Source organism: Eucyclogobius newberryi, unplaced genomic scaffold, assembly GCF_026437365.1.
Source record: "Eucyclogobius newberryi isolate DKJ021-1_F unplaced genomic scaffold, fEucNew1.0.hap1 SCAF_12, whole genome shotgun sequence".
Taxonomy (NCBI): domain Eukaryota; kingdom Metazoa; phylum Chordata; class Actinopteri; order Gobiiformes; family Gobiidae; genus Eucyclogobius; species Eucyclogobius newberryi.
Window position 1 is genome coordinate 22,410,906 of NW_027315746.1, and position 26,812 is coordinate 22,437,717.

A 26,812-nucleotide genomic window follows, 5' to 3' on the forward strand; every position below is an offset into this window, starting at 1 on the left:
TTGTTGGTCTGTGTGTGCAGAAGGGGATCGGTTACACGATGTGTCCGCTTGACCCAGTGACGAATTCAACAGGTCATCGCATTAGGCTGGCGAACTTTCACCCCAACTATTTTCTATAGTCGCCCTCAAAATGCACTGAATTCCGCACTGAGCCCCGCGCGAGCCCCGCTGGAGCCCCGCGCGAGCCCCGCTGGAGCCCCGCGCGAGCCCCGCTGGAGCCCCGCGCGAGCCCCGCTGGAGCCCCGCGCGAGCCCCGCGCAGACTCTCGCAGACTCTCGCCAAACTGCGGCGCTCATTGTTTTGGGGCGATGTGAGCGCGTCTGTTTGGACCATGTTTTCCCCTCATCACCCGCTCCCAGGTCGCTCAGAGTGACTCCTTTAAGCCCTTTAGCAGGAGTCCCCTTTATGTCAGTAGCTTTGGGCCAGTCTGTTAAGGATTATCTGCCATGTCATGCACGTGCACTCTTGCTTTGATCAAACTTTCTGGTTATTTGACTAAAAACTCAACGGGCGATACCACTTTGCGTCACTTCAGCTACGGCTTCAGACCCGCTTCAACTTTTTGGACATGTTCGTGATTAGGTATCACTTTTAATCAGGTTTGTGGAGGCTTTTCAATGGCTTGGTCAGATCTGCCGAGCTGGTCACGGGCCATATGTTTACTCAATCCGTCACCTCCCTCAACCCAAGTCATTCTAACCGGCTTTAGCATCTGTGCAGTACATTTAGGGCATGTGAGTCTGCCACTCCGTTTAAAGCACTGAGCAAGCTGTGATTTTTAGTCGCGGTGCTTTACACTGCTCGGGAAGCATCAACACAAGACTGGACATGATAAGGTCCAGGGGCCGAGAAGGACTGGAGGAGGAGGAGGAGGAGGTAGGGCACAGATACATGTTTTCATATGTGCCTAATTATTTGATTGTGGTTTAGTTGAGTCCAGACGGTTAAAGATATTTGTGACATTCAGGTCATTATTTTTGTCTCTCGTTTTTAGGTCAAATTTGAGGAGAGTGAAATGATTCCCAAGTCAGGAAAATCTTCTGCAGACACTCGAAAAGGCGTGAGCATCCATGAATTTGCAGCTCTGGCCAGATCTTCCTTGAATGGTATTGTATTTTTTCATCATGTGCATCAAAATATTATATAGATGCATTTGCCATTTTGCTAAAGGCTTTTTGAATAAATATGAATTAGAGAAAACAAGCTGATCATGAAACTGTAGTGCAACCTGGAGACTTAAACAAAGCAAAGAGGATAATAATTAACGTTATTATATCTGTAGCTTGCACGGGTGAGGGAGCAGGGACTATAATGGCTGCATGACGAAGCTTATCAGTGCAAATAAATAATGAAATGAAAGATCAACGCACACGGAACACAACCAACATTATGACTGTGTGTTTATTTTAAATGCTTCAAACCTTAAGTGCATGTTATAATTCCTTCTTCCTGTATCTTCCTGCCAAGGCATCTCTCAAGCCGTGAGGGATCATGTCACTAAGCCCACGTCACTGGCGCAGGGTCGCGTCGCTCACCTCATCGAGTGGAAAGGTTGGCCCAAGCCGACGGCCCCCCCGCCGGCCGCTCACGCGCACTTCAGCTCCTACTGCCACCTGAGTGAGGGGGAAAAGGAGGCCCGTTTCGCCGCAGGCATGTCATCTGTCATCTCAGCATTTCACACTTCACTGTCACTTTGTTTGTTTGTACGTGCACGGAACCTCTTACTTATCCTGGTCTAAATCCTGACTCATCTTCTCTAATCCTTAACTACTCAGGAGTCATGCAGTCGGGCCCCTCGCTGTGCTGTCTAGTGGTGATGGCTTGTCTTGGCCGCAGATGGTGGCCTATTAGGCAGCCTCAGAAAACACTTCCCTGCCCAGCGAGAGTACAGCAGCTCGTGTTGTTCAGCTGTGACTCATCCTTTTGTGGTGATGGTGACATGGGCTGGGTTTGAGCAGGAGAGAGGGGGGGAGGCAATCACTTTCAAGCTTTGTGCTCGGCGTCGTGGCATGTCCATTGGCACAGTAATGCCAAAGAGTAACCTGTTCTATTGATTAAGCATAGAGATAGTATGGAGGAATGCATTTCGTTTTTCCCCCCCGTTTTGAGGGGCAGTTGGTCAGAATAGCTGTGGTCATTATAATGGTGTTTATTGTGTGAGTTTTGATATCGTTTTTAGTTCTGTTCATCACATCAATGCAGTACTCTAGTAGTTACTGATTAGCAAACAAAGCCATAATAATGGTATGACAAAGTGGCCTTCAGTGCAGGCGACTAAACAAAGGCACACGTGTATGAAAATGGTTCTAGTTTAGTAAAATATACCTTCAAAATCTTACAACCCATTTTGCATTTTGCAGGTGTAGCTGAACAGTTTGCCATTGCAGAGGCCAAGCTGCGAGCCTGGGCCTCTATTGATGATGATGATGAAGATGAGGACTCAAACGATGAGGAGGTCTCCTTAAATGGGCAGAACTACCAAAACTCAGGTATCAAAAGTCACCTGGCAGTCATCTGTGTTTTCATCTCATTTTCATCACTAACACTACTCATTGTCCTCCCCACCGTCCCATCTACAGGAGTTCTGACTTTATGCTCCTCTCTCAGACGCCGCCAATTCCTCTCCTCTCGCACCACATGACACGGAAGAGTGCCAGCCCTCTGCCACATTCCCAGGATCGAGCAGCAGCGGCGATGGAAGGCCGCTGTGTGCCAGGTCGGCCTCTCGCAATGACACGCGTTTGTCCCAGACTGATTCACCTACTTTGCCCGGCGACAGCCTGATCCCATTCATGCAGGAGGAAGAAGGGGGGAATGAGGAGCAACCCACTGCGTTACAGGACCATCCCCAGAGCGAGGTGTGCGTCCACCAAAAGCCTGAGTGGAGACCCCGAGCTCGGAGCAGCCGCTTCGACTCCTGCTACTCCACGTCCCACTCAGAGTCGCCCGGCGAGGAAGAGGAGGAGGATGAAGAAGGCAGCGTGTTTCAGGAGATCCGCATCTGGCACTGCAACCCCCGGGGGTTCTTCTCCGATCGGGCGTCCTCTGGAGTGGCCTCGTTTGACGAGGAAGAAGAGCAAGATGAAGAGGAGGAGAGGGAAGATGAGAAAGAGCATTTGATGTGATGTGTTGTCCATCTTTGTCTCTTGGAGCGTATTCATTCTGGCCAGAGTTATAAAAAGCTAGATATCACATTTGGCCAAACTGGATCGGTCATCGAGGAGAAAGGTAGAGGTTTCTTTCTTTTATTGAAATGTGAATGAATCTACAGGATTTAAAGGGACAGTGCCTTGATGATTTGCCAAAATGTGTATGTGACAAGTACTTAAAACACAGCACTGAGTTTGATGCTAATAAATCTGCTTTAGAATTAATATTTGACAGGCCATGCTTACATTCTGTTAAGGAAATATGCTCTAATGTAATTTGAGCAAAATGGTTAAATCACATGTACTTTCTCGTCAATGTAGTTTGACACTCTTTACCAAACCTTTCTATGGCGGTGAATGGATCTTGCAAACATAATGCAATGGCCAATGCCATATCTACCTTTTTATCCTTCGTTCTGAATATGACAATGTTTTAACTGTTTCCCTTCTGCATCCCATTCTTTTCTACACTTGATCTTTGATTCCTTGATCGTTTCCTTCAATTCCTCCCTCACTGCTGTCTCTCATCTGAGCCTGCCCCGTACTCACCTGCTTCATGTTACCTGCTGCTGTGAACAGTGTCCGTTGGAGAATTCAATCGAATGTAAAGCTGTTGTTTTCACTGAGTTTTGTACAGTTTTGTGAAGTTGTGTCCAATTGTTTTTTAATTAGTATTTTGTAGTGTTTGACTCATGCTGTGTTATGTGTGGTTGTTTGATACTGAATGTCTGAAAATGAAAAGTAAATAAATATACATTTTGGTATTTACGGTATATGATTTGTGTTGTATTTTCTCAAAGAACAGACTTATTTTTTTATTATTCATTCACTCATGTACAAAATAATTTATGTTCTCTGAAAAATAACAGTGGTTGCTTGATTTCAAATGACTCCTGTACATAGCATGTATATTATATTTGTATGTACAATGCATATATACAGTTCAGTGCCGTATAAAGGGAGATACAGACTTATTGCTTAACTAGATACGCTCTAAAATAACGGAGACTCTTGATGCTCCTTTTACTTGTATGGCCAAGCACTATTTCACGTTCTCAATGCAAAGGACACAAATAAATGAATGCACAAATGTACACACAAGACAAAAACAAGCCCTGATTGGTGCAAATAAAAACATTTAAAATATTTGCTCATTGACAATTACATCCATTAGAAACCTGATGTTGCTTATACACAGGCACGCACCGACCCCCACACTTAGGCTGGATTAACTCTGTCATGTCATAGAGCTGTATAACTAAATATCTACAGGGTACATTAATACATGAGATGCATTTATGCAAGTGTTCTCTGTACACTAACCTCTAAGATCCGCCCTTTACTGTTCCTGTAACATGCTAGAAACATTTCACACGGTTTAATCTATAGGCAGTTTATTTCATTTAATACTGGAGTTGTAGTACATATGGTGTGCTTTACCTTGCGCTGTCTTAACTGGAGCTGCCTGTTTGTATTGTTGATTTTGGGGTGGACATATACAACATACAATAACAGAATATTTGATCATTCTATAGCAATCAAAGACAGTGATAATGTTATACTTAACGTATAAAGAATAAAAAAATATTACTTTTGCATATCAGGAATATTTTATTTATAAAGATGCTAGGCTTAACGATAGGAGGTTGTTTATTTATCTCAGATTTCTGTGCTCCATTATGGGATATATTACTTTATTGATGTGCTTGATTATTAATAACTAATAATTCGTTAGTTATACTTTCAGCAAAATATTAGATGCACTGTCATTTGGCATAAGCACAGAAGGATGGCATAGCAGAAACTCCCCCACACACTCACACGCAAGTTATACTTCCTACTGTCATAAATGTTTAAGATCATTAGTTATTGTTTTATCAATACAATTTAACATAAAAAAAGACATTTTGTCAGATCGTGTGGCGGTAATGGCAGTGTTTAAAAAAAACCCTCCAAGAATAGCCTATGTCCTGGTCATAAACGGTCCCTCTGGTGTAAGAGATCAAAATCTGCAGAATTTGTACGATGTACTCACACATTGTCATTCACACCTTAAGTTATGCCTGTAAATAACTAGGCTGGACATGAATGTAAAACTTGAGACAACACGTTTCCCTGTGAATCATTCACGTTGGTCATTATTGTGTTTGGAGCTTCCCTTTCCCTCCGATTCTGATTGGTCTGAGTCCTGACCTTGTTCCAGCTGAGTTTCCTCTGGCTCTGGAGTCTGACTGGGCAGATCATAGTCACAGGCCAGTTCTGACTCCTCTGTGTGGGAGGGGCTACAGTCAAAGGTGAATTCTGATTGGTCCTCAGTAAATGAGGGGCTATCTTGGAGCCCCAACTCTTCTTGAATGTCAACAGTTTGGCCTGTTGCAAATTGTAAAGTGCATTGGTCTGAAAAGTTGACAGGAATCTCTTTAAATGAAAGGTTGTCATCATCCTCCATTTTTGGGCGATCAGGTTCCCGTGGTAACGAAAGGCCCCTGTGGCGCATGCACAGTTTGTGGAGTTCAGTTACCTCAGATACACTTCTGGTATTGCCACTGTCCCGGAAACTTGCTAAAGGAGGGCGCACTTTGACCCCTGTCACAGTCACTGAGCCCTCAATGGCTTTACGCAACTGCAACAAAAGGAGAAATGTGGTCAAATGATATATTTGATGCCAATCATATAAGACTGAAAAATAAAATATAGAAATTGCCTCTTTGAGAGAAACCACTCCAACCAGACGCCCTATACTGGTCACATAAGCATGGTCCAGGCCCAGCAGGGAAAAGATGGTGTGAGTCTATGAACAAGAATTAAATTTCAACTTAAGCAAATTGAACACAAATTACATTTCTTGGCTGAAATAAAAAAAAATAGTTTCAAAAAGATCAAATCATTCCCAAAGGTAGTAACACAATTAGGCTATCACACAATAATCCATACTTATTTGTGTTTAATACTGTGTGTTTACTGGTACCTTATGTAGTGAGGTTTGCTCAACCAGTTGGAAGGGAGCAGGGTCAATCTTGCAGTTCTTGAAATCTACAGCTTGATCAAGCTGCTCCTCCTCCCACACTGAAATCTGAAGTCGGACAAGCGACAAGTCCTATTCAGCAGATAATTACCAACAAGAAAAATCAAGTTCACCTCATTATTATTATACAATGCAGGCCTAACCTCTGTTGGGCTCATGTGGTCTTGCACCTCGGCAAAGTCCTGCAAAACAGAGCTGCGTTTTTCAAGCAACACAATACTGCTTAAACTTGGGGCGAATACGATTTGATTTACATCAAATAAGACACACAGTATAGTGTTGTTGTGTACATGTCTAGAAACAAACACTAATAGTTTAGTGAGAAAAATCATATCCTGTTGACATCCTGTTGCATTCAGGTTAAGGACCATTAGACCTCTGCCATTGCACAAACTTAAACAGACATCGCTCTCACGTCCTTTCACTCTCTGCAGAGTCATGTAAGGCTCTGGTAACTGCACCAAAACGGTTTTGGTTCTGCCCTCACTGTGTGCTTGACGCAATGCAACGGTTACTAGGCAACAGTCTCTAGGCGGCAGACAGTCTTACCGCCATGGAGATCCTCTTGCGTTTGAGCCTGGCCTTTCTGTGTTCAGGAGGAGCCGGCCCAGGGCTCTTCCAGGGGCAGAGAGGAGGCATCAACACAACATGACCACAGCATCAGTCAAAGTGGACTTTACCCACAACATGGCACAATGCAACATTGGATCTCAATCCCACTTCTCCAGAGAAGTACCAACAAGTGAGCACAATGTTGCATAATTACTACAGTACAGATGAAGGTGAAGGCACCAGAAGCCTGATACACAACACAGACAAAACAATGTGAGGAAATGAGACATTACGAAGTCCACAAAGCATTTAGAGGTGTCTTAATGTTGTCCCTTAATGTGTTAAGATTAAGATATAATTACTTGTAAATTGTCTGATTGTGTAAATTGTCAGATCAGCACCATCATTTTAGGACAGGCATTAGGCCTACATATTGACATGATGACGACGGTAACTGAAGCTGAACATTTTCACATGCTTTTACCAGCACAGCTGTTCACAAAAAGCATCATTAATAGCTGTAACTGAGTGTATACGCTTATTAATTCACCTGATCTTTTCCTGCTGTATAAATGAAGAAATGTCCGGTCTGCTTGGATTGAACAGCTTCAGTTTCAAAGTGCTGTGGCATGCTCCCTCACACACATGCTCACTGCGGCGATTACACATAAGAATCATATTCTGAAAACCTGTGCTCACAGAAGGCCGTTTGTTTGAGACCGACTTTAATGGTGCGCACAGTTCATGTGCCCAAGCTTTCTAAGAACAGGTTTGTTTACACTTGGTCCACACACAAGTGTAACTATAGACAAACATGTCAAACAAGCAACCCGAACAACCTAACCCAAAGCTGTAAAAACAGTTATGCATCCTCAATATTATATAGTAAAATGCAGCCCATATGTGGTCGCTGCTCGACAGCATAAGGAGTCCACTACTTCCAGTCACATCAGCTCTCACATCGTACATGCGTGTGCACTCACCTCCAGCAGCTCCTCGTCTTGGTCTGGGCAGGAAAGTGTCTGAGAACCTGAAAAGCAAGCATTATGTCTGTGTTATTATAAACATAAATAGATTCATAAATGAATCGTGTATATGTGCCAACATGGTGTAATGGTACCATATTGGAGAGGCCAACAGTATAGAAAATATATCACTGTTAATGTCCCAAAACAGGCTTAACAGGCAGGTTTGTTTCACTGAAAACTCCATGAGGGCAGGGTTTTGTGAGCTCAGAGAAATGTAAAATCAAGCTTCACAGACCAGCTCTTTAGATTGAAAATTACTTTTAGATTCGAAGTAGAAACATCTTGATTTTTAAAACATTTTCCAGGTGACTACTATAATTACTTTTACCACAATATCCCCATCAGATTATACTGTATTGTAGGAAATGTACATCCCAAAAGATCTTTAAAAATACATAATATTTTCATAATTCAAAACAATGGTGATAGTCACACAACTGTACAGAACAAAGCCAAACGTTTTGAATGGAATGTGAACCATCACAGGAAACAGCAACAGTGTTTTTATGTGGAAACACCTCTTATCTCCTGGGACAAGCTATGGAGAAGCTTCTCAAAAGATAAAGTTGTTAAATTACTACATTTCTCATTTAGACTGACACAATGTTTCACGATGTGATCTAAATCGGTAACTACACCATGTTTGTTAAACAGTCAGTGTTGCATAATGAATTGAATATCCAGTGGCATGTTGTGCAGAAGATACATACTATTTGGTATCTCTGGGTCACTGATGGATGACACAGTTTTCAGTGCAGATTTGAGAGGAAGGTGCATGTTGGACACTGATGGACTGAAGGAAGACGTCTCTTCTGTTGAGATCTATGTGGGAAAATACATTAAGAGAAGGAGCCACACACAACCACACACAAGCAGACAAATAGTGCACATGCATAGGACAGCACAGGTAAGGGCACAGACGACACAAACACAAAAACATGTTACTGTACTACTCATCACCACATGTACACAGAAGGTGATTTACTCATCACATGTACACATAAAGTATTGTTACACTTACCCCATCTGCCCATTAGCCCACTCTGTGCCTTTACCTACTGCTACATGCTAGCCCCATGCTCCATGTGTCCGCCCGCCCTCACCCGTCCCCGGCTGCCTCACACCTCTTGCGTGCTCACCAAAAAGCGAACCGTTTGGCGAGCGTTGGTGCGAGGAGTAGCGTTGATGACGTTAGTCTGACTACAGAGGGAGCTATTGCTGCTGTCTGAGGTCAGGCTGGGCAAATGGTCCTGGGTACCATTGTCCTGGGCCATTTCACGGAGGTACTCGAGCCTGCGCTGGCGGCCCAACTGCAGTGTGAGCAGGGACTGTAGCTGCAGCCGCTCAATGGAGCCCAGCAGGATCATGGACTCTGAAATGTGACATGGAAGTCGAGATCATTCTCTCAAAAGGTAAATCAGGACCTGTGTGTATAGATGTTTGGGGTGAGTTTTCTTTTCGGAAAGTAAGAGTCCTCAGAGTTCACACTAAATGTCTTGAATAGAAGTTTGGTTCTTTTCACCACTGCATTATAATTTCTGTGCCCCTTTAGCCCTCTACCCTTTCACCACTTTTTTGTTCATTCCATCTTTCAGGCATGAGGAGGAAGATGGGCCTTGGAGCGTCACAGACGCCCCAATTTATTCATCTACATTTTCTGAGGTTGTGGTCCTTGCTTGTGATTAGATAAGGTACCATTTTTGAAACAGTGGCTGCAGTGATTTTATTCCTGTTTGTGTGCATTATTGTGTCCACACCCCTTAACATCTTCACATTGCACACCCACCTGTGGACTCGACCAAGGCCAGTGTTTTGAGCTGTCCAGTCTGCAGCATCCCCTGCAAGTCTCGATAGGTTGAGCTAAGTGTGATGTAGCGCACATCTCTAATCATGATGTCCTCCACTCGGATATTGTATTTCCTACAAAGTGAGTTGTGTGTGAACAAAGGTCTCAAAAACAAATCAACACACACTATTACTAAACACACTTACTCGTGGTGTCCCATTCCCAGCTCGGGGAGATAGGGGAGTTTCTTAATGCGAATGATTGAGTCGTAGAGTGAAGGCTGCAGCGATTGAGCCACAGCGTTGGCCAGAATGACAGCAATCATGACCGGGAGGATGTGTGAAATCTGACCGGTGAGTTCAAATACGATCACAGCGGTGGAGACGGTGTGTGTGACCGCTCCGGAAAGGGCCGCGGCACCTGAGCACAACGCCAACCAAGGATAAACAAACTGTTCCTCGCGCCCATTGGATTGTTTTCATACAAAAGGATATCTCAGCATCATTTACTGAAACACAGCGTACCCACAACTGCATACCCTCCAGGAACTATGGGGTACACAGTGTTATCAGCGTGGATGCCGTCAGGAAACGCGGACGCCATTATCTCTCCAACAAGTCGGCCGAATGCAGCACCTGTCAGTCAAACGCCAAAAGAACACACGGCCCATCATGAGGCAGTGTTTCTCAGCTTTTACAAAAACAAGTTATTTTCTCACCTATTAGGAAAACTGGCATGAAGGCTCCACATGGAACCGGCATGGTGGTGGCTACGGCGGACATCCAGAACTGCAACAAAACAAATCATCAATGCATCTAATATATACTAATTATGACAACTTAGAACGTACTTTCATGACGATGAAAAGGATGAGTGTGAAGAAGACATTGACTTGGGGGTGTTTCCAGGCGTGATGGTGGCTGATGTAGTCAAACTCCTCTGCCACACCCTGTCGGCACCACGTCCGGTTGTCAAACAGAGCCACCAGGGACTCGTGCTGCGTTAGCTGTCAGTGCACACCACAACAGGACTTTAATGAGCACCGCGCGTGTACAGTCAAAACAGAAACAAGCACATTGTGGGACAAACTGTTGAATCTTTCATTCAAAAGCCTTTTAGGGGAGTCAACAATAATAAAAAAACATGCTTAATTATCAGTATCAAACATAATGCATTTTATTTGAAGTCGCCTTTCTGGGCACTCAAGGACAGCCAAATAATTTTCAGCTTTTCCTCAAACTGTCAAATAGTTTGACTTGTGATTGCTTATGTTCTGCTATTGCATTTCTAAATAACTGCAGGAAAGTACAGTTATGGAAACGCCACAGAGTTTCACTGAGGCTGCATTTCTGAACACTGACACTACATTTCTGTCAGTTGCTTGATTTTTGCTACCTCTGCTGCAGCATATGTATAATTGCTTTTATACTTTTTCATGCATGACCACCCATCCTGACTCATTGTTATGCAGCAGGGCCAACACCAAAAAGTGTGTAAATCTACTTAAACTGTAAAATCTCGTTTGCTCATTAGCTTTGGATCAGTGGATAAGAGGCACAAGAAATGCTGCCTCGACCTGAGGCCTGCACTCTTCACACACAACTGTCGGCCTTCATTTGTTTCAAGAAGCAATAGCAGAAGATAAATGTAGTGTTTTCTCACCTGTCCAGCCATGAACTGTCCCAGGCCCGGGGGGAACGTGAGCGTGGACACCAGCAGTGTGACCAGAGCCGGATACATCAGCCGCCTGACAGGAAGAGAGGGACTGCAGCCACGTTAACGGGGGCGACAGTCAATGCCGACGGGTAAAATTTAAATGTGATGCCTATAAATATACTCTGATCTGATCAACTGACCTACTTCAACCACAACTTTGTAATGTAGGGCATCATGTTTGGATGTATTTTTGGCTGACCTTTTTTACACAGACAAGGTGAAGGAATTCCATTTACAATACAGTTCTCCGTTTTGCCATGTGTCCAGAATGTCATTAACAGTGAGCCTGTTTGCATGCAGTTTTGGATGGTAAGTCAACCAAATTACAGGTTAGATAATTAATGAGTTTCAGCTTCCTGTCTATAGGTGATATTTGAGGACTTTCAGAAGATATATTGCATTTTGAACTGTTGATTGCAAATATGGTAACAGTGCTATGTTTTCATCACTCTGTTTTCATGAATATAGGGGCAAAGCACCCCTATCCCTACTAAAGAAAGTAAGAATGTGCTTCAAGGTAATAAAAACACCCATAATTGAAAAAAAAAAAAAAAAAAGTAGAACAGTATATCAATTTAATGACATGCTGAGGAACACTCCAGGCAAAATAGCTTCTATAAAAATAACAAATCTGTTATACTGCCCAATTTCTTTCCGTCTTTAAAGTAGCACTATGTAACCTTTCTAGTGGGGACTCTTCCTTGTCTCCATGGATTTGTGGCATTGCACCTGGAATGTTCCACAGTATGAATGTTAAATGCGAGTGAATTTTATAAATAGGTGAAATGCGTGTCTTTTTTATTAGGGAAGCAAAAATCACACCAGGTCAGAGTTATATTTATGCAGAAAACTCAGATACTTACTTTCTTAATAAGAACTTATTGATAGTCTTCTGTTTCCTCATGCATTCCACTATGTGTCTGTTTAGGTAGACAAACAGTGCCCCGGCGAATCCACAGGCGATTCTACACACACAAAAACATAGTGAAACTTTGCAAGGCGACACGCAATCCCTCGACACTTTCTTTGACAGTGAGCCACCTTTTATTACTCTAACATTTCAGCATTCAATCAATCAGAACGTAGTGATCTAAACCCTGCTTCCTTTTGTAATCAGCAGACAAAATAGTTTAATTTCATGCAGTGTTCTTTGTGACAATCCAACCGCGTGGATCACATTTGAGCTTGTGAGAAATGTGCGAACCCCAGAATGGCGAATGCTGGCAGCTCCTGCAGATCAAATGGGAAATCCAGACGAAAGCGGGTTTTGAACAGCGCAGTGATGGTTTCTGAGGACAAGTAGAAGATTTAGAGAACAGTACGTGTTATGTCACCTGTTTAAAATTCCACTGGGCACTCATAAAATAATGTTTATCTTCATTTAACCAAGATTCATTGTATATATAAGTAAAGTAAATGTGCTACCTCAAAGAATTGTCTCATAATAGCTTTACCTTCCTCCTGGTTCCACACGGCCAGTACTCTGAAGATGAAGGCACTGAAGGTAGCAGCAAAAAAGCCCCTCCAGTAGTTTCTCACCGCAAAGAACGTGGAGGTCACTTCGATGCTGAACAACACTCCTGCAGCAAACAGGAACATAGTTTGAAAGGTTTTACCAGTACCTGTTACTCACACCTGAAAACAGTTTTTTAAAAAAAATCTGTGTCACTCATCCCTGGCTCTAAAAATCCCTTTGGCACATCGTAAATATTCACAAGCATTCATTGTACGGAATCATGTACGGATTTGGAGCAGTTCAGACAGCAAAGTGAAACTGGAGTGGACCACCCAAGCTCAGCCAATCAGAGCACTGCTTTTATCTCTTATTTGTGGGTTGACAAGACATAAAATGCTCTATTATTAAATGCAGACAGCGCACAGCTGTCATACACTGCTACTTTGACAAGATACTCTGAAGGAACACAAAATGTATAGGTTTTTATTGCCCTCAAAACCTTTAAAAACATATGTCCCTGACTGTGAGGGGGCTCCACAAAACTGACTCTTGGCCAGGAGGTGCCCCCACCTCCTTGTTTCCATGGAAATGTTGTTCCTTTGGCTATAATATTACACAGTATGGCATAAAATGGCATGTTCAGAAGTATAGTTTTAACTTTCTATTTCCATGGAATCATGCAGGTGACATGTCACCACCAGAAATTGTCATACATTAATATGCACTATCCCTGAAAACAATTAATACACAACATATAATCTGTTTTAGTGATTGTTTTTGTCTATTTAAACATGTTCTTGTTTTCTTATTACCGGTACTGTGTTTGATTGTTAATTGTTTGAATTGCGGCGATGTATTGACCAAACATATCCTTCATTTATTTGCTTTGGCAGAATCCAGGTAATAAAAGGATATGCATCACCTGACAATAGTAACAAAAGAGGTCATCACTAATCTATTGGGTTTCTACTTTCTAGACATCTACCTTGATGAAGAGTGGTATCTACCTATCATCAGCACGGCGAGTGTTCCCCCTCATTTAATTAACTAGTGTAATTATCTAGCATAATTAGACAGCATTGTGAGAAGGTGGCCGTGTTGTCTCACCTCCGATGGGGGCGGCGAAGCAGCAGCCCACACCCACGGCGCAGGCGGCGGACAGCATCTCGGTGTTCCTGAGCTCGTTCTGTCCAGAGAGAGCACACGAGAACATACAGAGACCTACACATGCACCACCACATCCAAGCTCTTCTACAACATCAACAAGTGGCACATGCACACAGAGTGGTTCTTATACATTTCTAATGAAAAAGCCAATTCTGCTAAATAGGGCTTAATGGAGCTTCATTAAAAGTGTGTAATAAACTGGCCCATGACAATTACAATAATTAATAAGCACTCTTTCATTAGAAAAAATATCCCACCTTCAAAAGTTGAGCATATTTGCAGTACAAACCTTGTCAGTAAACTAAAAGGACAAAAAAAAAAAAAAAGATTGTCTATTAATTGAAACAAGATACAATGTAGACAAACTGAGATCAGATTACCAAGCCCTACTTCAAAACATCTTAGTTTATTGAGCACATACACATTACATAAAGCATCTTTATGGAAAATACACATACAACTATTCAAAATGCTAAACTTGACATGTGAGTCTAACTCTGTTCTGAATCATGTTTTCATAATTATAAAAAAAAAAAAAAAAAAATGAGATTCACTTTATTTTCATTTTAATCACAAGGGCGAAGTGGCCTATGATTACTGTCTAAATAACAAAAAGTTATATATACACCTAGATCTAACGCTGTATCTCTAACTAACACACCAAAATGTGTTAATTAAACAAAGCCTTGAGCACTGAATGAATTCTGCATGCAATTACCAGCAAGACGTGGAACAATTATCTAATCACAATTCTTTGAATGCCTGATTGAAAACCCAGGGCTGAGTGTTGACGCTATGAAATGAGATGTTTGAACAATAACCAAACGGGACAAAGATCGATGTTTCGCGGTGACACGCCACTGAGCACATCCAAACACAAATAGAAAGGCATCAGTCCCAGCCAACATGACAAATGGACAGCATGGTTTATGATTGCTGATGTCTCGTGTTTTCATACCTTGCTCCCCTCACAGGGCTCTTCCTTTAGCGTAAACAGTCATAGAAAAATAGAAAGAGAGATGTGAGTGTAGAAATTACCTTTTTCCCCTTTATTTCCTTGGCGGCATTCCAGCTTATTATCCCCCGCGCACATTGTAGAAGCTACAAATGGGATTTTCTGCAAACACTCTCGATTCCACTGATCACTCAAATCAACATGTCCCGAGTTTGATTAGGTTTAATGGCCATGTGGTACGAGTATGTTTTTGTGCCGTCTTCTGCCACGTCTCTGGTGTCTATCTCGCTCCATACTGGGAGTCGCTGGGGCATGCAGGAGAGCACTCGCAGTGATTGAGGCCCAGATTAGTCCCGGGCAGATTTGGAGAGAGCAGAGGGCCATGGGGTGGTCTCACATGAGTGACACTGTGTCCTGAAAGAGGAGTCAAAGGATTTCAGATTGTGCTTTTGTTTTAAGACTTTGGTGCATAGAGGGGAAGAAATAACGGCATAGAAAGTACCAGTTGCATGGCAGTGAGTAGACTTGAATTACTCAATGTATGCAATTTATATTAAAGCTAACTAAAGAATACTAACTCTATAACTAGAAATAATGTCTAAATATTGGGGTTTCTGGCTTGGCAATAGAACATTTAATCTGGCCTGTTCTATATTGTGCGTTTTGTTAGCTACATCACCCAATCGGTCCAAAATTGTTACCCCTACATTAAGTTTTGGTACTTTAATGTTAAGAGGTGACGACAGGAATAGATAATTACAAAAACACAAGTTATTTGTTTGTATATTTCCTTGTTACATACTGTATTCGCACCAAATTGCCAAAGCACATTCCTGGTTTGGTATTGTTCACTGACAATGCCAATGAAGCTTGTCCCAATATTTTGTAAACCTTCACATAAGCGGAATCTGCATCTGCGTGAGCGTCTCTAAATGTAAGCGATGTTTTACTAAACTAATCCTTTTGTATTGTTTTCACCACCACGCCTTATAGCAATCATCTGGTTTTCTTATAGTATTGAAACCACAGAGGGCCCAAAGGTTGTAGTTGCTGAATTTTAGTGAGTTGCTTTCTCATATTAACTCAGGTTGATAGCTATAAAGCATCCCTTGGGCTTGGTCTAATATCCATCTGAGCTGAGCTGGGATTTGCTTCAAAAAGTGTCTCTCCTCCCTGACATGTACTTGGGGGGTGGCTTTACTGGTACCTTCCCAGGCTTCCACAGTGTTAAGCGCGTACTTTAAGTTTCTGTACGTTTAAATTGCCCAGAGTTTGTGCACGTGTGTTTTGTCCTCACCATGTAAATCCCTCCAAACACGGCGGCCATGAATTTACTGAGGAGAGCTGCGCACAAACTGGCGACATGCACAAAAGGACCCTGCCAAAGAGATAACCAGAGATACATTTGTCAATACACACAGGACACGGCTGGGAGCACAACATTAATAGTGAATAAAACATTGGCGCTCAAATTTATGGAGAAATCTTGCTTGGATGAATTTGCCAACAATTTTATTACTCCTCCAAATGGGAGCAGCAAGCGCTATTAGCAGTGGATCAAATTTTTATTTTCACTTGACTTTAATGAGACTGAAAGTGTGATGGTTTTTAGATCTTGGGAATTTCAAAATAAATCTTTGAAGCAATATGTCATGAGCCAAGGAGTAATGAGCTGAATATATTACAGGCGGCAGTACTGATAAAAAGCACTACCTCTTTTCCCAGTGGCATACCACTGCCCAGAGCGCAGGTCAGCCCGATGACTTTGGCCACAAACGTCTTAAAAGTGAGGTACTCCTTCAACACCACTCCTCGTAAAATGGTCTTCATTTCAGGAATGCCTGACCCTGCGAGGGGCGGGGGGGTGACAGAGCAACAAGCAAAGACAAGTTGAAGGAAAGCAATTATTGGAAGACTGTGATGAGACATAAATTAAACCTAGAGGGAGGAGCAGATGAAGAAAGCTGATTGATATTCATATAGTTTGTGTAAGCCCATCTCCTCACTTTATGGATTTTTTTCTGCTGACGTGACTTCTAAAAGGCATGCAACCAATGTCCTTGAAGGCCTTACCTTGCATTAGGGAGCCAATTAGAATATTCAAACACACACCAGGAATTAGATGGATCCATAGCGAGGCGTGTTTACATGCAACGTCTTACCGACGGCTTGAGGAGCGAGGATCTGAGTGAATCCTGCGGAGAATGTGATGAGCACCACAGGATATGTGACCCAGGCGATGTACTGTAGCGGCAGGTTGCTGCCCAGACCACCGTGCATCCACTTCTGTCCTGCACACACACAAGACCACAGCACACGATGAAAGACAGATCATATACTGTGTACTATAAAACTAATGCTGAATTACCATTTGATTGCAACCTCACTGTGGTATTAGTTAGCTCTAAAACTAAATTAATATGAGAAGAGTGCGGCAGACTGGAGGTGGTTTGTGGGTGATGTTGTTACTAAGCAGACAAGGAAAGACAGGACTGCAGTGCAAGAGGAAAACAGTAAAACCATACGGTAGTTTTACTTTCACAGAAGCTGTGTAGTTAAAAAATGATATTTTAAATTGATAAGACTGGAGGAAATGCAGTAAATATCCACCGGTTGGTAAATGTCACACTCTGTGTTGAGAGCATGGCAGTTCAAGGGGTGTAAATTACCAAACACAACCTCGGATCCAATACTAATTACATTTTAACACCTCTCCTCTGCTAACCGTGTGTGTCATAAGTATTTACTCTTTGGCGCTCTCATACCTTCTTGGCAGAACGCTATGGCATAGTCCATGACCCAGCTCACCAGGGCCATCAGCAGACCCAACAAAATGAGAAAGATCCAGTCTTCCCCCACTCTCGAAATGAGGAACTTTTGGCATCGAGATGCACATACTGAAAGTACACAGAAAACATATAGTGAATTATAAAAGGAGGCGACACTAGACCCATTTCCTGTCCTGTCTATATTAGGCCAGAGCATTCACAGATGTTCACTCCCATAAATGTGCCACTTAATGTACACTTAGTCAGACCCTTATTTCACAAGCATTAAGGTGGAGATAACGAAGCAACACTCGTGAAAGGTGTTAAAATTTAACTGCTTTTGATGAAGCCACGTACTTCCTGGACACAGCAGAGATTTGGGGCAAAACATGGTGGTCCCCTTTAGGTTCCACTAAAGCAGTACGCACATGTCATTGACAAAATGCTCTTGCTTTTCAATCCAATAGAAATGTTTTGAAGATGACACCTGGACGTAATATTAGCCCCACATCGAGGCTCCGTAAAATGCAGCAGGTACTTTGAAACATACTGTATATAATAAAACATTTACTTGGGCATCATTTCTGGTCAAATTAGATCAAAAGCCATCAATGAAAGTACTAATCTAGTAGTTCCTCAAATGCACACACAGGGACAGCATCTGGCCCCTGCAAGCTGTATGGCCCTGTGCACATTCTGGCTCACACTCCACAACACGGGCTCAGCGGCGCTCACATCTTTCACTTACGTCTTCATTACATCACCTTCAACTAACAAAGTCATAAACATATCTACTACAAGAATGAGAGCAAATTTGTATGGCAAACAAACTAGTGCTAGGCAGACATTTATATAACAGTAACCCGAGCCAGTGCATGATTCAGTCCATCTTTTGTGGCAGTTAAACACGATTGCTTTTTGTGTGTGTAGGCTGTGGCGTTCAAAAAGCTACTGATCTGAACAGAGGCGCACGAAACACTGCAGCACCCACAGCGAAAAACGTTCCCACACAAACAAATGAGAGGAAAACACTACAGAAAACCACCCACTTCACTCAACGCGAGGGCTATCACTCCAGCGATAAAAAGACTAACAAGCAGTAGAGTCTAAAAATACAAGCCCCTCTTGATTTATGGGCAAACACAGGCACAAATCACGCCTGGCTCCTGATCTGAGTGTGATGGTTTTAAATGGCTCCGTCACAGCCTCTGTTGCTTTAACCTGTGGAGCAATCATTCCTGCTTTAATCAGATCAGTGGACGCAAGGGCAAAGCCACAAAGGCATATTTTGCACTGACAGACTGTAAATCCCTCCCTTTTATACTATTCAAAGTCAAGCTACTCAGTGTCCAAAAAGGTCATATTAGGAATTATACATTTGTAGATGCACAGGGCTTTTATTTATGGTGGAATGAAAAAGAAAATAAATGACTAAAAATAAAAAAAAAGGAAAATGTCTAAAAAATAAACTAGAGAGTTTGTTTTGCTCAAAGATTGTGTGTGTGTTTTTTTAGCAAACTTAAACCTCTCAAAAAAGTATCTCGAAGAATACCGCGATGAAAATAACATATATGAATAGTTGGGTGGGTGGATGACTGAGTGTGGAACAGGTTTTATTTGGCTGGGCTGACTTGGAACAGCAGAATGGCCAAATGTTAGTCTGACACTGAAATCCAGAAAGCAGGACTTTTGGTTTGTATTACATGTATTTTCATATATTGTTGTTAATTATCGTTTATCATCTTGAAACGCATATTAAGTTGAGTTATGCCAGTTTTTTTGCACAGATAAATCAACCAGAAATAATATATGCTATATTCAATTCTATCATAGAATTCATAAGCATTCTGGGATGTTGTGACGTCATCTATTTCTCGGTTTTATTGTATAGAAATATGTTTTGTGACAGTAGTTTTGGGTATGGTAACAGTATTATTTAGATCCTCAGTAGAAGCAGCTGTCTGGGAGCACTCTTTTATAAAGACTTTAAAACAAAATTACCCTGATTATGCAATGATTCTTTCTGAATTGTATTTTTTATTTTATTCTTATAGTTAATTATTGTAAAAAGGCCAATAGGACTTGATTTAATCCAGCATGGACCCCAAGAAAATAAGTCTGGGAGTCCCTGCTTAGACTGCTGCCCCCACCGGCCCCGGATAAGCGGGAGATGATGGATGGATGGACCCCAAGAAGACTAGTGACCACTTTGTAGACGCTAATGTGGCCTAGAATGAATACATACAATTTTTAATATAGCTTATTGCTTAGCGTTTGGTTTAGATCAGTGAGTATTTCATTTTCTATACCATTCTAAATAATTCAACAGACTGTGAAAGCAGTTGTTGAAGCGGATGATTCAAGTCTAACTCAATTTATCAATCTAAAAAATAGTGCTGTCCAGCGCCACTCATCTGCAGTCAGCAGGGAGGCTGGACATAAAACAAAACTGACAAGTCTCTCTCTTGGTCAACTCTCCTCTGGATAAAACCACAAGTGACCAGCAGAGTACGCTCTACCAGTCTGACATTGAGCCTGCCCCATGGCTGGAGGTTACTGAAGGGATACATTTAATCTCTTCTGCTTCTCCTTTGTGTTGTGTGTGTTTACCTGAAGAGTAAAACACTTCCATGCTCATTGAAACACTTCGTAGTTCTTTGTACAAGACTGCTCCAGCGCTGCAGACTCTCACCTCAGCCCTTCTATTCTGAGGTTGAGCGCTTCTCTGGTGACCTTCTGGAAAAAATGTCTCCGCACTAAAAGCACAGCGCTCTAACAGGGGAGCTGCACTTAAACTATAGGAAAGCCATCATTCAATGCCTTATTCAGCAACTGTCCTGTTCCTGTGCCTCGCTAGAAACAATACGCTCAAAAAACGAGGGTAATAATAGGAGTAAGTAAGAAGTAGAAATGTAGGTCTTCTCAGGTAAGATTCAATAATAACAAATGTATTCAAACAATGATTAACTGCAGCGCAAATGTTAAAGAATATTACCACAGTTAATTATAAACATTAAAAAAAAAAAAGTCATATTTCATTTATTATGCTTTTTGGTATCTATGAGTCACACAAACGTACTACTGGTTTGCTCAAAGTTGGGACGTCAACTCAAACTATGACCATGCTCCACAGGCATCTCAGGCGGTCTCAAACTGTAAAGAAAATACTCTTTAGTCCATTAAAAAGTGCAGTAGAAAGTACAGGTTCCTGCTCTCAAATGCAGTGAAGTAAAAGCAATAGTAGTACCCATTGTAAAAGGTTTTGAAATCATTTTTTTAGATGCACTTTTGTACTTTACATTCCACCACTGCTCTTTTGGTTTGGCGTGTGACTGACTTACTTTGGCATTTGGCACAGGGGTCCTTCTCATACTCCAGCAGGTCGGCGGCTTTGCTCCGGACGCTGGTGTTCCTCCGCGGAGCCCCTCCATCCCGCACACTCCCGTCACGTAGGCGCGCCGCTTCCTCTTTGGCATACACACCGAGCTCCTGTGTGTAGCGCCCATACATCTGTTTTACACACACACGGAGAGCAGTTATATTCAGGCCGCACAGGTGGGCAGCAGATGGAAATGGTGCAGCAGATTTTGCCACGGCACACAGAGGCAGCGGGTGCGCCACAAGTTAGATGTTAGAAAATCTCGCACGTCTAAGTTTAGAAAAATAACTGCACCATGTACCACGTGGGTTTCAAAAAGAGCAAAATGAAAAATTCTGTGTGAGGCTGAGAGGAGCCGGAGTGAGCAGAGTAAGGATGTCACAGTATCAGAATTTAGTGTTAAGATTGTTAGTTTTTACAATTATTCACAATTGTTGCACGGTGACCAAACAACACTAAAATGCTTAAATTATTGCTTTAAAAAGTCTTTTATTTAATCAAACTCTTAATGAAAAAGTAATGGCATTGTCACATAAACAGATCAAAAGTACTTAGTATATAGCCTTAGTTTGACTTTTTTCAAATATAGTTTGAACTGAAATGACTCATTGTTGCTGCCTACGATTCTCACAATTAGTATTTTTTTAGTTTACGATTATATTGTGACCGGAAATAATCATGATTATTTATGAATTGCATAATCTTGACATCCCTAGAACAGAGCCATATAAGTTACACAGAGCAAAGTATTGACTAGAACTCTTGAGTACTGCAACTGTGGACTGGTCAAGATGAAAACATTTCAAAATGCAAACCGTATTTTTGCCACCAGACAGCACTCTGGACAGGAAATCTTCAAAAGACACATTTTCAAGTCAAAACTATTTATTGGAAAAAACATTTTTGGTATTCACTTACTCTTTAGGCTGTCACAATCAGTTTTCAAGTGCGATATGAACAATTCACACAAAGGATAATATTGAAACGACATTATGCCCATGTCACAAGAAGCAGATAGGAGATAGGAGATAAGAGATAGAGATACACATATTCATGTGCAATTACTGTCGGGATCACATGCAATGGTATTTATTTATTTGTCTATGGGAGTTTTTATTTATTTATAGGAGATCTTCTACTGAAAGTGTTTTTCAGACTTCCTATAAGTGATCTGTTCTTCTGTATCTACCTCTGTATCTACCTGCGTTGCACCAATGAAATTTCCCCATGTGGGACAATAAAGGAATATCTTATACTACACACATGAGCTCAAAAATGAAAAAGTAAATCCTTCCAGAATGAAACACTATAGTAGTTAATATCAATTAGTCATGGGTGTTACTTAGGTGCCCTTTTACAGCACCAATGTTATAGAAAATAAACATAAATCTCCCAAAAATATAGCCATTATTGTCCCAGCCCTACTTACTCTGCATTCCAATTTAAACAAATACAACCATCTCCTCCCAACTATGAAATTTTGTGAGAAAGCAAATAAAAAAACATTACATTTCTGCAAAAAAAACTCAAACAGCAATCTCCCAATACAAACAAGTCTTCACACCTAAATCACTTTCTATTACCACAAAGCACTACTTGAATGAACTTTATCCCGTCAGGTTTGCCTCTGAGGTCACATGACTTCCTTCCACACTCCACCTGTTTGCTGTGAGCTGATTAACTTCTGCAGGTCTGCCACACAATTAACCACTAATAACGACAGGGCGGCCCTCTCCGCATACCTAATCCGTCACAACACAAAAGCCTCTCTCGCTCATGAAGAGACGCCAGTGCCCCTCTTTTTTGTGTGTGGCCTATTATCTCGACAGTAGAGCGCCACAATGGAGCGTTTCACACATCTGTTTGGTGCTGTGATGGTCGTCCTGGCTTGCCACGCCCGCAGCCAATGGGTCCCGAGTAATATGCAACAAACCTGGGCCATTCCGGCACAGCTCCCAAAGAATCCGACACCTGCCACGGTCGCGCCACCCTCCGACAGGTGCCAAGTCGCGGAGGGTGCCAAGATCGGGTGCGGGCACACAGATGTGACCCCCGAGCGGTGTTGGAGCATAGATTGCTGCTACGATGGGCAGAGGTGTTACTATGGGAAAGCAGGTACGGCTGTCATGCTAAACGGTCAATGGGCTGTGTGTGGTGATGAATGGGCTTTATTTTTTATTTTATTTTTCCTCTAGTGACTGTGCAGTGCACCAAGGATGGGCAGTTTGTGGTGGTTATTTCGAGAGATGCCACTTTGCCCTACATCGACGTGGAAACTGTCAGCCTGCTGGAGTCGGATCATGAGTCCTGTAGTCCGGCAGGGGTCACAGCCACGTTCACTATCTTTCAGTTTGCAGTGACTCGCTGTGGGACTAGAATAATGGTAAGTAAAGTGTCTTTCTCTGTGTAAAAGTGTCTCCATAGGATTACAATGTCCTCAGTACTTGGAGCATTTATCAACTGGTGGGTCAAGGTCAATAGTGGGTGATCTTTTGTGGGAGTGGATGAATAGTTTTCATAAGGCTAAATAATAATGTAAATTATTACATCCCTTGTTGGGAAATGGGAGGTTTTGTCTATAGGAGTTTTTGTTTATAAGAGTTCTTCTATTGAGAGTTTTTTTTAAAACTTCCTATATTCTGTGATCTGTCCTTTTCCTCTGTATCTGCTGCGTTGTATCAATGAAATTTCCCCATGTGTGGACATTAAAGGATTATCTTATCTTATCTTATCTTAAATTTATCATTGAAAAGAAATGGTGTTCAATTCTGCATTCAGTGCATGTAATCACTAAATCTACTGTTATCTTTTTATAAATGAGGAGGTATGTTTTCATTTGCAGCCATTGCTATTGGCTTTTAATTTATTTTTCATTTTAATGTTAAATCCCAATAGTGTGACTTGCTGAATATGTGAATAAATCTTTCAGAATGGCACCAGTTAAATTGTCTAAATCATGATATAAACATTGTACACCCTCCCAGAGCATGGAAGGTGTGTACTATAAAGTGATTAGAAAATGCAAAACCCTCCATCTGTGCTTAATAAACTTGCAGGAGGAAGATGGCTACATTGTTTATGAAAACCACATGTCTTCTGCGTACGAGGTGGGAATGGGACCCAAAGGATCGATCACCAGGGACAGCCATTTTGAGTGAGTCAAGTCTCATTACACACAGAGGACACTGGGTCAAATTTAATTGTCTCAAAGGAGATGCACTGCACGCTTCTCTGTGCAAAGATGTGTGATAAAACTGTGCCAAAACCTGTTGCAGCTGAATAATTTTAAGATTAACCTTTTATTTTTTTTTTAAAGAATAGTTAGGGGGACAATGAAAGACTACTAAATGGGTCATACCAGGAATGGAATAGAAGGCAGGCATGTCCTGTTTGAGTGTTGCACAAATACCAATTTAAATTTCATAAACTTGATTGTTCCTAGATATGAGGCAAACTGGTTGAAATCAAATGTTTTTTGCTGATAATTGTAATGTTTAAGTACAAAAAACCATCAAACATGATGGACAAGTCTCATTTGTTTCAAAGCTGAAATTAAGTGTGTACTTTCTCTGCTCTGAATGGTCAGTACATAAAGGCTAGTGCTGCCTCTGGCCCCGTGAGACCATTTTGCAGCTTCTGAGCTGAACATGAGACGTGGCCTGTATAATGTGTCTGCAAAACCTTGACAGGGGCTTGGTTCAGATGTGAATATTTAAAGTGTCATTAAGTACTTGATGCCATAAACCCTTCCACTTTCTCTAGGCTGTTGTTGCAGTGCCGCTACTCCGGCTCTGCGGCCCAGGCTCTTGTCATGGAGGTAAATGATGTCCCTGCACCGCTCCCTGTTGCTGCCGCAGGGCCTCTTCGTGTAGAGCTCAGACTGGGAAATGGACAATGTCACACAAAAGGATGTGTTGAAGGTGAGTTTAAAACATGTGTGGCTCTGTCATCTGGGGCTAAGATGGAGTGTCACACCATTTTTCTGTTTTTAGAGGTGGCAGCGTACAGTTCCTACTACTCTCCAGCCGACTATCCCATAACCAAAGTCCTAAGGGATCCAGTGTATGTGGAGGTGCGGATCTTGGAGAGGACTGACCCGAATGTGGTCCTGATGCTGGAGCACTGCTGGGCCTCGTCTGGCCCAAGCCCAGACAGTATGCCTCAGTGGGACCTCCTGCTTAATGGGTGAGGGGTTTGGATTCTAAAATGTTGCAGTGCTGCACTTAGTATTCAAATGACTTTGACATAAGAGTGCATTACTTATCTGTTCACATGTGAATGACAAGCTTTAGCAATTCTGTGATTTCCACACTCGAATGCTGTTTGTGACCTGCCTTAAGTCTATTATCCAAACAAACCCGGTATATACACAAATTACCAAAAGCTATTTTGGGTGAATCTAAGTCTTCTTTGCAACAGGTGTCCATACTCTGAAGACCACTATCTGACACAAGTGGTGCCTGTAGAGGCTTATTCTGGCCTTTCTTATCCAACACATTACAAACGTTTCATTATGAAGATGTTCGCGTTTGTGGATCAGACCACCTATGTTTCATACCAGAACACGGTAAGTAATGTATTACACAGTGGCATGTGGTGACTTTTATGGATGGGCACGCAGACCTGGGGTGTTAATATTTCATCAATTTGGTGGTTAATAGAACAACTTTGAAACAAGTTCTCCCGTGTCCTGGGTGAATGCCTATCCTACTGAGCTTCTCACACCTAATACTAAATTGATTAAATTAACTCCGCCAACTAATTACTTACAAAAATTAGCACTCTGTTAAATGACTGCTAATCATTGGAAATTTAACAGAGCCTTACCTACAAAGACTTGTCTCTAAAAGATGGTATTTAAGTCTGTGCGTTGAAACTTTGCGCTACTGTTGCTTCGTTTCTCCTCTGCACATGTGCAGTTAAACAGCCTTGATTCCCACATGGGTTTGAGGCTGTGTGGTCCACATGCGTGGACCTCTAAAAGAAGCTGCTGTCTGCTCTGGTTCTAAAAGCTTATGTTAGAGCGGAGAATGAACAGGCCTCTGAACACGGCCACAGACTGAGCCGCTGTGTTAAAAGCAGAATCATGCTTCCCGCGCAGTAGTGGCCACTTAAAGACACTGCGTAAGATTAGCCAAGCTTTAGGAGCAGAATGTATTTAGACATATTGTAGAACTATTCATATGTTCATTGATTGCCTTGACCGCACGCCATTGGTATTATTCAAGGCAAGGTTTTGGTGTATCTGTAAAACATGAATTAAATGGCATTGAATTTATGATTTTTATTTGGTAAAAATGTTCTCATTGTCCCCGACCTGCTTCTGTTACAGGTGTTTATCCATTGTTCAACAGCAGTGTGCTATCCCAGCAGCGTTGACTCCTGTCAATCGCAGTGCCACCGGCAAAGTGAGCACTAACCCTTATTTTCTTGCACTCCTTTCAAAGATTAGTGTTAAAATTAAATCTTGTCCCACAGGGAGAAGAGCTGCAGCTGATGTTTCCTCTGGCCAAAGAGCGGTGGTGTCGAGCGGGAAAGTGATCCTGACCACTGACCTGCTCTTTAAACCAAGCCAGAGAAAAACGCCTTCAACGCATATTTCCAAATTTAAAGGATGACAAAACCACTGACATTTGTTTTAATAATAAAGCTTGTTTTAAGCTTCTGCGATGGTGTCTGAATTCATAACGTGAAGGTCAAAATCGACCGACTTTGAAACGCTGAGGCAATACATTTTAGCAGTAATGTAACTAGTCTTGTGCAGTGCAGACATGTCAAGGTTGAGATGCCAGGCAATATCTTAAGTAAAGTTGAAGCCTGATTCAGGGTGG

The 26,812-nt window shown here is 42.0% G+C and overlaps 4 protein-coding genes across 13 annotated transcripts in view; 3 read left to right on the forward strand and 1 right to left on the reverse strand.

The window, feature by feature from the left end:
• Window positions 1–995: 995 nt before the first annotated feature.
• Window positions 996–3,917, forward strand: fam131aa (family with sequence similarity 131 member Aa). The gene is made up of 4 exons (XM_072441502.1): window positions 996–1,106; window positions 1,468–1,650; window positions 2,361–2,489; window positions 2,608–3,917. The coding sequence occupies exons 1-4, from the start codon at window positions 1,016–1,018 to the stop codon at window positions 3,123–3,125; spliced, it is 921 nt and encodes a 306-aa protein (XP_072297603.1). The 5' UTR covers window positions 996–1,015; the 3' UTR covers window positions 3,126–3,917.
• Window positions 3,918–3,953: 36 nt separating this feature from the next.
• Window positions 3,954–26,812, reverse strand: part of clcn2a (chloride channel, voltage-sensitive 2a) — a 44,429-nt gene continuing 21,570 nt past the window's right edge. For 2 of the 10 annotated variants that reach the window (XM_072441492.1, XM_072441488.1), the window contains exons 2-25: window positions 20,944–21,112; window positions 17,600–17,731; window positions 16,997–17,125; window positions 16,548–16,681; window positions 16,132–16,212; window positions 14,838–14,861; window positions 13,820–13,898; window positions 12,711–12,836; window positions 12,461–12,545; window positions 12,120–12,221; window positions 11,203–11,305; window positions 10,391–10,546; window positions 10,259–10,328; window positions 10,065–10,175; window positions 9,747–9,960; window positions 9,541–9,674; window positions 8,879–9,126; window positions 8,465–8,576; window positions 7,710–7,756; window positions 6,724–6,789; window positions 6,318–6,356; window positions 6,118–6,246; window positions 5,854–5,940; window positions 3,954–5,772 (exon numbers count right to left, since the gene is read on the reverse strand). In XM_072441492.1, the coding sequence (XP_072297593.1) occupies window positions 5,272–5,772; window positions 5,854–5,940; window positions 6,118–6,246; window positions 6,318–6,356; window positions 6,724–6,789; window positions 7,710–7,756; window positions 8,465–8,576; window positions 8,879–9,126; window positions 9,541–9,674; window positions 9,747–9,960; window positions 10,065–10,175; window positions 10,259–10,328; window positions 10,391–10,546; window positions 11,203–11,305; window positions 12,120–12,221; window positions 12,461–12,545; window positions 12,711–12,836; window positions 13,820–13,898; window positions 14,838–14,861; window positions 16,132–16,212; window positions 16,548–16,681; window positions 16,997–17,125; window positions 17,600–17,731; window positions 20,944–21,112 (3,078 nt within the window). In that variant the 3' untranslated portion in view covers window positions 3,954–5,271. The remainder of the gene's footprint in view (window positions 5,773–5,853; window positions 5,941–6,117; window positions 6,247–6,317; window positions 6,357–6,723; window positions 6,790–7,709; window positions 7,757–8,464; window positions 8,577–8,878; window positions 9,127–9,540; window positions 9,675–9,746; window positions 9,961–10,064; window positions 10,176–10,258; window positions 10,329–10,390; window positions 10,547–11,202; window positions 11,306–12,119; window positions 12,222–12,460; window positions 12,546–12,710; window positions 12,837–13,819; window positions 13,899–14,837; window positions 14,862–16,131; window positions 16,213–16,547; window positions 16,682–16,996; window positions 17,126–17,599; window positions 17,732–20,943; window positions 21,113–26,812) is intronic. The other 8 variants (XM_072441490.1, XM_072441498.1, XM_072441491.1 and 5 more) reach the window with 8 other exon arrangements.
• itm2cb (integral membrane protein 2Cb) overlaps window positions 10,243–26,812 on the forward strand; it is a 93,724-nt gene continuing 77,154 nt past the window's right edge. Inside the window, exon 1 of the mRNA XM_072441501.1 lies at window positions 10,243–10,247. The gene's annotated coding sequence lies outside the window, so the exon portion shown is untranslated. The remainder of the gene's footprint in view (window positions 10,248–26,812) is intronic.
• On the forward strand, window positions 22,783–26,644 carry LOC140356512 (zona pellucida sperm-binding protein 4-like). Its single transcript, XM_072441499.1, has 8 exons — window positions 22,783–23,096; window positions 23,177–23,364; window positions 24,038–24,135; window positions 24,744–24,901; window positions 24,974–25,166; window positions 25,401–25,548; window positions 26,314–26,389; window positions 26,460–26,644. Exons 1-8 carry the CDS (start codon window positions 22,823–22,825, stop codon window positions 26,597–26,599), a joined length of 1,275 nt encoding a protein of 424 aa, XP_072297600.1. The 5' UTR covers window positions 22,783–22,822; the 3' UTR covers window positions 26,600–26,644.

Coding starts and splice junctions, on each gene's coding strand:
- fam131aa (XM_072441502.1), top strand. CDS start 1,016: ATGATTCCCAAGTCAGGAAAATCTTCTGCAGACACTCGAAAAGGCGTG. Junction 1,107..1,467: donor GGCCAGATCTTCCTTGAATG/GTATTGTATTTT, acceptor CTTCCTGCCAAG/GCATCTCTCAAGCCGTGAGG. Junction 1,651..2,360: donor GGAGGCCCGTTTCGCCGCAG/GCATGTCATCTG, acceptor TGCATTTTGCAG/GTGTAGCTGAACAGTTTGCC.
- LOC140356512 (XM_072441499.1), top strand. CDS start 22,823: ATGGAGCGTTTCACACATCTGTTTGGTGCTGTGATGGTCGTCCTGGCT. Junction 23,097..23,176: donor GTGTTACTATGGGAAAGCAG/GTACGGCTGTCA, acceptor TTTTTCCTCTAG/TGACTGTGCAGTGCACCAAG. Junction 23,365..24,037: donor GCTGTGGGACTAGAATAATG/GTAAGTAAAGTG, acceptor ATAAACTTGCAG/GAGGAAGATGGCTACATTGT.